The sequence below is a fragment of the Boleophthalmus pectinirostris genome, unplaced genomic scaffold, assembly GCF_026225935.1.
Source record: "Boleophthalmus pectinirostris isolate CB_2022bp ecotype Guang Dong unplaced genomic scaffold, ASM2622593v1 HiC_scaffold_7, whole genome shotgun sequence".
NCBI classification, from domain to species: Eukaryota; Metazoa; Chordata; class Actinopteri; order Gobiiformes; family Gobiidae; genus Boleophthalmus; species Boleophthalmus pectinirostris.
In genome coordinates this window covers 21,877,491-21,888,022 of record NW_026571473.1, presented here as the reverse complement: position 1 = coordinate 21,888,022, position 10,532 = coordinate 21,877,491, and the positions used below count along the sequence as shown (strand labels likewise).

Sequence of the window (10,532 nt, the reverse complement as noted above, 5' to 3'; positions counted from 1 at the left end):
GTAATACTTTTAAAATATACATCCATTATAAATTGACTGATCTGTAACTACCTACCTGCTGAGAAGGTGACTTATTCAAAGGACAATGGTGTTCTGATATTAAGGGCACTGTGGATGCAAAATTCCAATGCATTTTGTAATTCTACGTACACAATAAAAATATTGATTTAGTCAAATTTAACAACCGGAGTTTCGGGATATGTATCATATTGCGGCCCCTGTATACCCCCATGAGGTATTTGGCAATACACAGCCCTAAACCCGTATGTAGTCACGACAACTTCAAAATCAAACATCAAAAGCAATTGGGGTAAAGCTCAGCAAAGTTTTCATCCAAAACAAAAATGGAATATGCGCAAAAACTGTTAAGGCTTAATTGACAAATTGAAATTGGCTATAGTTTAAAAACAAAATAACATCTGCTAATAGCCTACAGTCGACATGCACCAGGACTGGATATACTGTAGCTTAAGTTTGGTAATCAAATATTAGTATTAATTTCTGCATTTGTTGCTAATGTTATAAGCTAAATAGAGCAAAAGAACAAAATAGATGTTCCATATAAAACTGGCATGGAACAATGTCAAGGCTATTTTATTGTCTGAATAAGAAACATTTTATCTTGTCAGACAGTGCACTGGGATCCTGCACCAGAGGTAATATGCTGCTCCAGTTAACATACACAACCCATCCCATGGCAACCGTCAAAATGAAGGGCCACCACGCCCTCTGTGATTCAGGGTTGGGATCATTGCATGGCCGGGTCTGCATGGGCTCAGCAACCCTATCCCACTGGGTCAGGATGGCCTGCCGTGCCCCCGCCCATTTCCCCGGTCCCCTCAGGCGGTACTGGTATGGAGTGGCAGGACCAAACGTTATTTTGGACCAGAGCCTGGGGTCGGTCACCATCAACTTTAAGAAGTTTGGAGTCACACCGAATTGCTTTGCAATTTCATCCATGTAGTCAATGTAGTCAACCTGGATGGTGTGCCGCTGACTGGCAACATACCTGTAAAACAGATTTACCACAAGTTATAGATTTTATCACAACCTTAAGTCTGGATTGATTTTGTGTATTCTGTTGTGAAGAAAGCATTGGTGTGATAAAATATGATGGTGAAGCATTTGATAGAATAACATACATATAAAAAAATAGACTAATAAGAAGATATTTATATATATTTAAAATATAGCTTAAGTGTAGTATGGTTTATGCTTTTGTGTTGTAACTTAAACTGCACTCTCTGCCTGCTATGCAAACACCGTGCTGGCAAGGGTTCTTGGAGACACTTGAAGTGAATATCTATGGAAATTGTATTATTTATTATTATTATTCATTTATTACTAAATTAACACCTTTTTTTTTCTAAATGTGAAAGCATACACATTAGAAACAGGCCTAAAATCTCTTTATTTTGTACTGTTGTTTTTTCTATCTCACTTTACCTTTTAGCCATTGTCTCCTCCTTGCATCTGATGTCTCTTTGCATGACACAAGTTGAAGGCAGCTTGACAAGACCTGAAGCATAATTCAAGTTTATAAATATCGCAGTTGACAACAATTCTAATAAATCTATAACAATTAGTCACCTTTGAAAACCCGTGTGGCCCATCTGGCCTGCATCTCAGAGATGGGCATGATGGCCCCCAGAGGTTGCACTAGACCAATGATGGCCAGAGTGGGTTTGTCCAACTCAGGTGGAAACACATACTTGAACAAAGACGCTTTATTATTGGACACTGAAACAACTTGGGATGCAAGGAATGGATAGGAGAACTTATAACCAGTAGCAAAAACCTAGAAGAATAAGATATTTGTGTGGTCATATTATTCATTTGAAGATCACTTCAGAATAAACAAATGGTGATAAGCATAAAAGTGTATGTACCACAAGATCAATATCTTCGACAACACTTCCATCCTCAAACTCAACACTGGAGCCTTGAAGCCTCCGGATGTTGGGTTTTACCTGGATCATTCCGGCAAGAATGCGATTGGGCAGGTCATCATTCACTGTGGGATGTTGACTCAACAGCCTGAAACAAATAATAAAGGGTAAGTATTTCACAATAAAAGTCCTTCAATTTTGTGAAGTATGTACATCAAAAAATCTTCATTAATGAACAACAATTATGTTTCCCTACAAGTCATACAAGGGAGTAAAATCCACAATGCAAGCGATCACATCTAAGGCTACGTTAAAACCAAAGAGGGAGAAGCGGCCTCCACCTGTGTTTGGGTCTGAGGTTGTACAGACTATGGTTGAATCTTTGGTCCAGTTGGTTTTCGCCCAGAGTGCAGAACATTCCGAAAGGAAGCAAGGTCCGAATGAAACGTACGACACGGTTAAAATATAAATCTAAAGGCATGCCCTGGTGTCCAACTCGATTCAATATCCAAGCTCCTCTTCGAGTGCTCAAGTAAACCTGTTCCAAAAGATGATACACAGTAATAAATTTGAACTTTTAAACTGAAATATTCAGTTGTGTTGAATATTTATTTACATCAGCTGCAAGTAAATATTTGGTCCAAATTAAAATAACATGCATACAAATGTTTTTCCTACTTCATAGTATAATGTGTAGCTTACATACTGTCATGGATAAATATGCCAACAGTGATGTGTACCTGCTTTGCAAATCGGCTCAACTCCACAGCAATGTCTCCTCCAGAGTTTCCTATTCCAATCACCACAACCTTCTTATTCCTCCAAACCTCAGGAGTCTTGTAGTCTCGGCTGTGAAAATACTTTCCAGTAAAGGTATCAATCCCTGAAAAATTTGATCAAAATATTGTGAGACACCGATGTTACAAAAGAGGTGTTTGGTTACCTCTGGTGGTATATGGGCTCCTTCCAGGCCATACTGATTCTAGTTCTGGATTTATTCATTGTTCAGATCTGGTTTAGTTCAGGTTTACCATATTCTAACCAAGTTCAGCAGTTTATTTTTGCTTAGCCTCAATTTAACGATTAATATCCTACTTCTGTTCACCTGCATAGATGCATATCCAAGTCTTAGTCCATTAGCAAGTGTACTTTCGCTATATATTGTCTAAGGTGGCAATTGGATGATGAGAATTAATCATTTACCAGAGATACTTACGCAACATGAATACAGAAGTAATTGAGAAAATATTATTTGTGTTGGCTCAGGATATCGGGATAATAGACCACAGTCTACAGCATTATCTCTTAAAATGCCCTTAAGTTATTAATTACTTTTAATCAAACAGTATTATCTATACTCTGATTAATGTTTAATAATTTTAATTTATTATCAACACCGCACTCCAAACTTGGGCAAACAAATGACAAATGGGCAAATTAATTGATATCTTGATTTTATAGCTGAGCTGTACCTGGGAAGTCATGAAGAGGCAAATTGGGCTGGCAGTGGTGTCCAATGCAGATCATCACAGCATCAAAAATGTGCCTCTCCTTTTTGCCCTCTTTGTTTTCTGTCTCTACCTCCCACTGGCCTGTGCGAGAGAAGTCTGACCGCTGTTTTATGTGCAACACTTTGGTCTAAATATAGAAAAGACAGAGCACATTAAATATATTCCATGTTATTTCTTTACTAAAACATGTCCTTTTCATTTGTTGTTTTTAAATAAAGATATGTGCAAAACCTGCAGGCGGATGTATTTGAGGAGGTTGAAGTTGTTGGCATATAACCGGAAGTAGTCCATTATAAAACAGTTGTGCATGAAGTTTGGATAGTGTCCAGGAATGGGAAAGTCACTGAAACACATCATCTCTTTGGATGTGTTGATGATAAGAGAATGATAGATGCTTGCCCTGTCCGGCTCTGGGTTCTCCTGTAACATAGTAAATAAGTAATAATGATGCTATTAGTCTTTTAGATATACACTTGGTATACACAGCTGGCCAGGTGTAGGAGGCCAGAAGTGTAGTTGCTGAGTACCATCAACAATCTCATTCTTTCTTATAAAAGGTTGGTGAATTGAGTTGTCATACCCAAAGACACAACGACAGTACTTATTGTTCAGTTACATGCAGTTCATGTATGCACTAAGTCTTATTATGAGGAGCCCACCTTGTACCTCCACAGTCCCCCGATGTCATCGCTGCTCTCGAAGCACACCGGCTCCAGACCCTCGTCCAGGCAGCACTTGATGGAGGTCAGACCCGAGGCACCCGCTCCAACGATAGCCACGCGACGACTCATGTTCACTTTCCTTTTGAGTTCTTATTTATTTTGACTGCAACAAGACAGATACCACATCAACCCCCCTCAGCGACTTTTACTCTATATGTTTATCAGAGTGACGTAATGAAAAGGGGGGAGTTTTTTTGTTGTCTTTTTATGCACTTTAGAGACAAGTTTACACATGTTATGTTAAAATTACGCATTGGTCTGTTGGTAGTTAAGCAGCTTTGCAGAAGGCTCTTTGCAAACGACAAAACGCAGATGTTCAACTTCAGTGAAAAAGGCTATGTCCGCCTGTGGGTTCGCCCAGTGCAAGAAAGGCAACAGTTGCGTCGGTTAGGCTACAGGCGCTGTGTCTGAGGTAGGATACACTTAAAAACACATATATAGTATGCAGTCACTGCGTTTCAGAAAACTTACCCAGTGGTGTCTTCCAGAGCGGTGTAAAAAGAACACTGACCGACTTGAAGAAGCATAAATACGATGGGCGGAGTGGAGGAGTACGTGCTCTGGAACAGCCTGGATTGACCCTTGAGTCCACGGAAGAGGACAAGCACAGAGGAAAAGTAAACAGTATCTTGATTGAAAACCACGCTGGGCACGGTTGTATACCCAGATATCATGATAGATCTGGAACAAATTCAAATAAAGTATGATAAGTGTCCAATCGTGTTTAAAAAAAAAGCCTATTGCTAAATCAAGAAACACATAAGCAATATAATATGAACTTACTAAATGGACTCAAAAGCCAAACTATTTATCTCTCTAATTGTTGTATTGTCTATTTGCCAAAAGACTTTGTTTCATTGTTGTTTGCAAAAAATATCCAATACAGACCCAACAAAACTTTATTATTTTGTTGTTGAAACATTTTATTACGCAATCAGTGTAAATCATTCCATCCGTTCCGCTGGAATTGCCAAAATATTACAAAATCGCCATCTGCTGGAGCTTAGAAGCAAGACCTCCTCTTAAAAATATTGAAACCATAGTCAGAGTACATGTTTTATTTTTGGATAAATTGCTGACTTTGATTGTCTACTCTATTAAAGTATTATAGCTGTGATTAAAATGTTTAAAAGTTGTAGTAGTTGAAAAATTAATTATAGGTGTAGATGAAACAATTTTATACAAATACAAGTACAAATATTACAATGTTATCAATGAAACTTTTGGCAAAAGTTGTCATTTGTACAGTAAGTAAAACATGAGTGCAGTTCCTGACAGTATGACAGTGAATTTTAGTTTGGACTTGGGTTTTCTCTCCGGCTTCGGCACCACTCTGGTTTTGAAGGGCTGATACACACGGTCCCATTGAGTGAGGATGGCCTGGCGTGCTCCACTCCACCGCCCTGGCCCGGTCAGGCGGTACTGGTAAGAGGTACAGGGGCCAAAGAGGACCTGCACAGCCAGGCGAGGGTCAGTGAGGAAGAGCCACAGCAAGTTGGGAAATACCCCCACCTGCTTAGCCAAATAATCCATGTAAGGAATGTAGAAGAGCTGAAGAGGATTGTGCTCTGAGCAGGAAAACCTACAGACAGAGAACTGCATTAAAACATTTGGATTTGTTATATACACATTTGTAACACTAACTGTTACCGCACATTATAGAAGGCTACAGGCAAATACCACAGACAGAGTTAGAAGAGATTTGTTGAATCAACACTTTATGCAATGTGCAATGTATTTATTTTATTTTTTTAACTTAATAGGTGCAATATGTAAAATGACATTTTCTTGTGGCGGGTCCATCACCTGATTATCACATTTTCATAAGACAACTACTTTGCAGGGAATTTTCAGTGTTATCCAGTAGGTCCATCTTTCATTTATTCAATTTCAGGTGTTTTATTTTGTGGAGCATTCCAGATAAAACAACATTTTCATGGGAAAAAAGAAGGCAATAGGCTCTCTACCTAAAAACAAATCCCTTTAACAAGTAAAATAATTTTGCCTACCACTTGTGCATGATTTCTGTCTCCTTTTCTATTTCTCTGTTCATTGTTTCTTCTGAAGGTAGCTTTATGATGCCTGTAAAAGACACAAAGAGAAATGTCAAAATTAAACAAATGGAGACATTCAGCATTTTTAACACTCTACAGAGCCATATCATTTATATGTAATCTACCTTTGAAGACCCTTGTAGCCCAGCGCCCCTGCATCTCGGACAAGCAATTGACCGCTCCTAGTGCGTTTATGAGGCCGACCACAGCCAGAGTGGGATGGGCCAGTGATGGAGGAATCATTTGTTTGTAGAGACGCAGCCTGTAGCCAGTTTTTTTCTGTAGCTCTTGAGGCAGGAAGGGAAAGTTGTAGTCGTACCCAGTGGCGAAGATCACCACATCCACCTCAAAGTAGACAAGATATACTGTAAAGACTCACACTCACTCCTCAGTCACATGTCAAATGTGACCTGGGCCTGAGTTAAAATAAACATCCTGCCATTCTATGACACATTTTTACACAAAGCAATTCTCACAAGTTATAAAAGAATTAATTTAGACAAATAAATCTATTTACTTTTAGACACTGCAAGGGCAAAATTAACACTTTATTGTTTAAAATAGAAAACATTTCTTCTAGTGTCCATGTCAGTATTTTATATTGTTTGTACATGGTCAATGATTTGGTACACCCTTGGCCCACTTACTCACAGAGCTGACTTAAACCTAGAACCTCCTATAGCTAAAATACCTTGTCCATGACGGTGCCATCATCAAAGAAAACACTGGAGCCAGAAAACTCTTTGACATTTGGTTTGATCCGTACTCTTCCTGAAATGATCCGTGCTGGGAGCTCATCATTCACCACAGGTATCCGTGCAAAAAAACTGCAACATGATATTATTTGCATTTAATGAAGAGATTACATGTATATGGTTGATATACTATATAAAAATGATTTACTTGTGCGCTGGCTGGAGACCATATAAAGTGTGATCAAAATGCTCATTCAGTGCCTTCTCTACATTCTTGTTGGACCAGGATGGAAAATAAGTCCCCCAAAACTGGTCCATGCGGGAAATGGTAATGTCAAAGGGAAACCCCCCTGGTCCCACTCTACTCGCTACCCATGTACCATTCCTGGTACTGAGATACACCTGTACACAGAACAAACTTATTCATTGCATTATACTGTATATTCTGTGGTTAGAATGATGAGAATTATATACTGATGTGGATAGCTTTATTTTATTATATAGCTGTAGATATAGCTCTATCTAGAATTGGGTCTTGGCTTTACAAACTAGTGACATTATGTCATATTTACATATATAATTTTTGTTAAGTAAAGTAAAATGCCTTAGGTTTCAATTGGTTACCTTTTCCGCAACTCTACTGATGTCCACAGCAATGTCAGCCCCAGAATTCCCAATCCCGATTACCACCACTCTTTTCCCCTCCATACCTTGTGCATTCCTGTATTCCCAGCTGTGGAAATATCTGCCCTCAAAATTTTCAATACCTAAAATGAACAAAATCTTATTATTACGGATACCATAGCTTTGTTCAAAATTATGACTATATAAATGCTCACACCTGGGAAGTCTTTCAGAGGAAGACGAGGATGTGTGAAGTGTCCAGTGCAAACCATCACTGCATCAAAAACATGGGTGTCCTTCTGTCCATTTTGTTTCTCTGTGTACACCTCCCATTGTCCGGTCAATGCAAAATCTGCAGTCTGTCTCACTTTTTGCACTGTAGTCTGACAATGTGATTGCAGCATTAAAACAACCAGATTAAAAAGTAACTAATTAACTTAATTAATTAAGACCAAAACCATCCCATCCCAAACCTTAAACTGTATGTGCGGCAGGAGTTTGAAGTGGTCGGCATAGAGACGGAGGTAACCCAGGACCTCAGAATGGTGCATGTTATTGGGCAGTTCTGCTGGAGGAGGGAAGTCACTGTATGCCATCATCTCTTTGGAGCTGTTAACCACCACAGACTGGTAGATGTTGGCCTTGCCCGGCTCAGGCTGCTCCTGGAATTTGACAAATTTATGGATTAAATGTTATAGAGAGCCATGTAGGATTTAAAACGTTTACACCATGTAAAATGTTTTTGAGACACCAAAGTACACCAAGTACATATCTGACTTATTTGTACCATGTGTACCATTTAACACTCTGAGGGACTAAAAGACCGGCCACCTGCTGGTGCCAAGAGTCAGGACTAAACATAGGGGGTCTGCATTTCAGTGTTATGCAGTTCAAAATCTCGAACAGTCTTTCTGAAGATGAGACAGGCCTCTGCTCTGACAATGTTTAAATCCAGGCTAAAATGGTTCTGGTCAGCTGTGCATAGCTGTGCCTGAAGAATTTTAACTGCACTCATTAGTGATAATGATCTTTTTTCTATAAAAGCACTTACACAAATAAACTTGCCTTGCGTTGCCTTCAATAACAATATTATACAGGATAGGATTTTGATGACCCAACCTAAACAGGTTTCTCTCCAACTCCAAACATGGACAACCAAGTAGGCTCACTAACCTGTACTCTTACTATTGTTACTTCAAACTGAAACTGAAACATGAATTTTTAAAAAAAAGACACAGCTCACCTTGTATCTCCAGACCCCTCCAATATCCTGGCTGCTCTCTCAAAACAGGTGGGCTGCAGTCCCTCCTCCAGACAGGTTTTGATACAGCTCAGCCCAGAGAGGCCAGCGCCGATCACTGCTACACGCTGAACCATGCTGGAATAAGAATATTGTTGTCACTATAGAGGTTTTAATTCCAGACAATCTAATCTTTGTTTTTTTATCAGTCATCTTGTTTAGTGAATTTGAAACTTTATCGTAATAAAAAGAGAACCGTGTGCTACTGTGTGCCTTTTGAATTTTTCTTCATTCCTTTTTGTCAACCATATATCATACAAGGGAACAGTTAAGCTCCTGAGCACCTAACACATAAAGGGAAAGCTGTGACTCACTTATTTTCAGTCAAAGCAATGAACCAACACTGTATAATATCTGTAAATCTCATTTTAGTGATTGATTTGGACTTCAGCTTTAAAAAGGGATTTGTCAAGACCATTGACATGCTCAGTCTACCATCTATCAGACCATCCTTCAAACAGCAGTTTTACCTATTTACCCACAAAAAAATTTAAAATCTGCTTTTACTCTGCTCATAGTTTATTACCATTTATAACTAGAGCAGATCAAACAGAAGACGAAACTAAAGTCTCAGCTTCTAGTCTAGCCATTTGTTTGTATGGGTTATAGGGGATTATAAAAACTGAACAGTGAATATAAACTACAATAGCACACCCACCACTACCAGTCAATGAACTGAATGTATCTCTCCACACTCATCACCCAATTTTATAGAGTCTACTCACTTATATCCCTGTGCCCCTTATCCTAGATCAGATACGCCACAATAGTGAGCAGAGCAGACAAAAGATGTTCACAAACTTGAATGCTCCAAATCAATGAGTGACTTGAGTGAATCTTAAATCCAGGATGTGGGGTTCACTAGGAGCAGGCTGAACTAACTGAGCTGGTTTAATGAATTCCAGGTGTGAGAAAGAGAAGAGCACAGGAGAGGAATGTCCCTGGACCAGAGTTCATTCCAGATCACTCTGGTGTATGCAACTCAGGAAAAATACTGTGGTCAGTAGTAAATCTAATTCCAGATGGTCTAGTCTTTACAGATAATGTTTTAATGTCTGTTTTATCAACAGTCTAATTAAGTGAATATTCATTTTATGTAGTACATTTTTAATAAAAGTTGGTTAAAGGGCTCATATCTGTGTTACAATGTTGTCTCCTCATTAAAAACATACCTGAAATTTAGTTTAGCTTAATTCCTTTCAGAGTTTAACACACTAACTCTGCATATTTAGGCTGAGTTGTTCTCTCAGATGGAAACGTGGTGGAACAGACCACCTTGTGATGTCATGTGGTTATACAGGAAGTGTTCCATGGTGTTTTTTAAACTCCCATCTCTACTGAACCAAAGGCAAAATGTAGCTGTTAACTAACTGTTGTGAGGTTTGTCCTATTGCGGCTACCGTATATGGCGAAGACTACCACTAGAGGGCATACGTTATAGTTAAGTTGGATAAGTGAGTTCAAGTGTGCGCTCCTGTTGAGTTGTACTAACGTTGTAATAAACACGTTTCGAGAACAACTCAGTCTTATGCTTGCCTCATAACATGACATGGTGTCAGAATTGAAGACTTCACGCCTACATTGAAGAAGAAATGGCTAAGTTTGGACCTCCGGAGCCTTTTGATTTTACACAACCGGCAGAGTGGCCGTCATGGCGCCAACGGTTCTCCCGGTTCAGAGTCGCGTCAAAACTCGACAGAGAGGACGGCGAGGTGCAGGTGAACTCGCTTCTGTAGT

General features: G+C 39.2%; 1 protein-coding gene and 1 pseudogene across 1 annotated transcript; both read right to left on the bottom strand.

The window, feature by feature from the left end:
• Positions 1–213: 213 nt before the first annotated feature.
• Positions 214–4,732, bottom strand: LOC110154692 (flavin-containing monooxygenase 5-like). The gene is made up of 10 exons (XM_020918706.2): positions 4,594–4,732; positions 4,060–4,225; positions 3,632–3,820; positions 3,362–3,527; positions 2,630–2,772; positions 2,231–2,427; positions 1,890–2,037; positions 1,591–1,798; positions 1,447–1,519; positions 214–1,009 (listed from the first exon to the last, which is right to left on the bottom strand). The coding sequence occupies exons 2-10, from the start codon at positions 4,189–4,191 to the stop codon at positions 595–597; spliced, it is 1,671 nt and encodes a 556-aa protein (XP_020774365.1). The 5' UTR covers positions 4,192–4,225; positions 4,594–4,732; the 3' UTR covers positions 214–594.
• A 301-nt stretch (positions 4,733–5,033) lies between these two features.
• LOC110154865 (flavin-containing monooxygenase 5-like) lies at positions 5,034–9,651 on the bottom strand (annotated as a pseudogene).
• Positions 9,652–10,532: the final 881 nt, after the last annotated feature.

Excerpts from the sequence above, each read along its gene's own strand:
- LOC110154692 (XM_020918706.2), bottom strand. The coding sequence starts at position 4,191 with ATGAGTCGTCGCGTGGCTATCGTTGGAGCGGGTGCCTCGGGTCTGACC. Across the intron at positions 3,821-4,059 it reads GGGGACTGTGGAGGTACAAG|GAGAACCCAGAGCCGGACAG; the intron begins GTGGGCTCCTCA and ends ACTATGTTACAG. Across the intron at positions 2,428-2,629 it reads TGAGCCGATTTGCAAAGCAG|GTTTACTTGAGCACTCGAAG; the intron begins GTACACATCACT and ends CTTTTGGAACAG.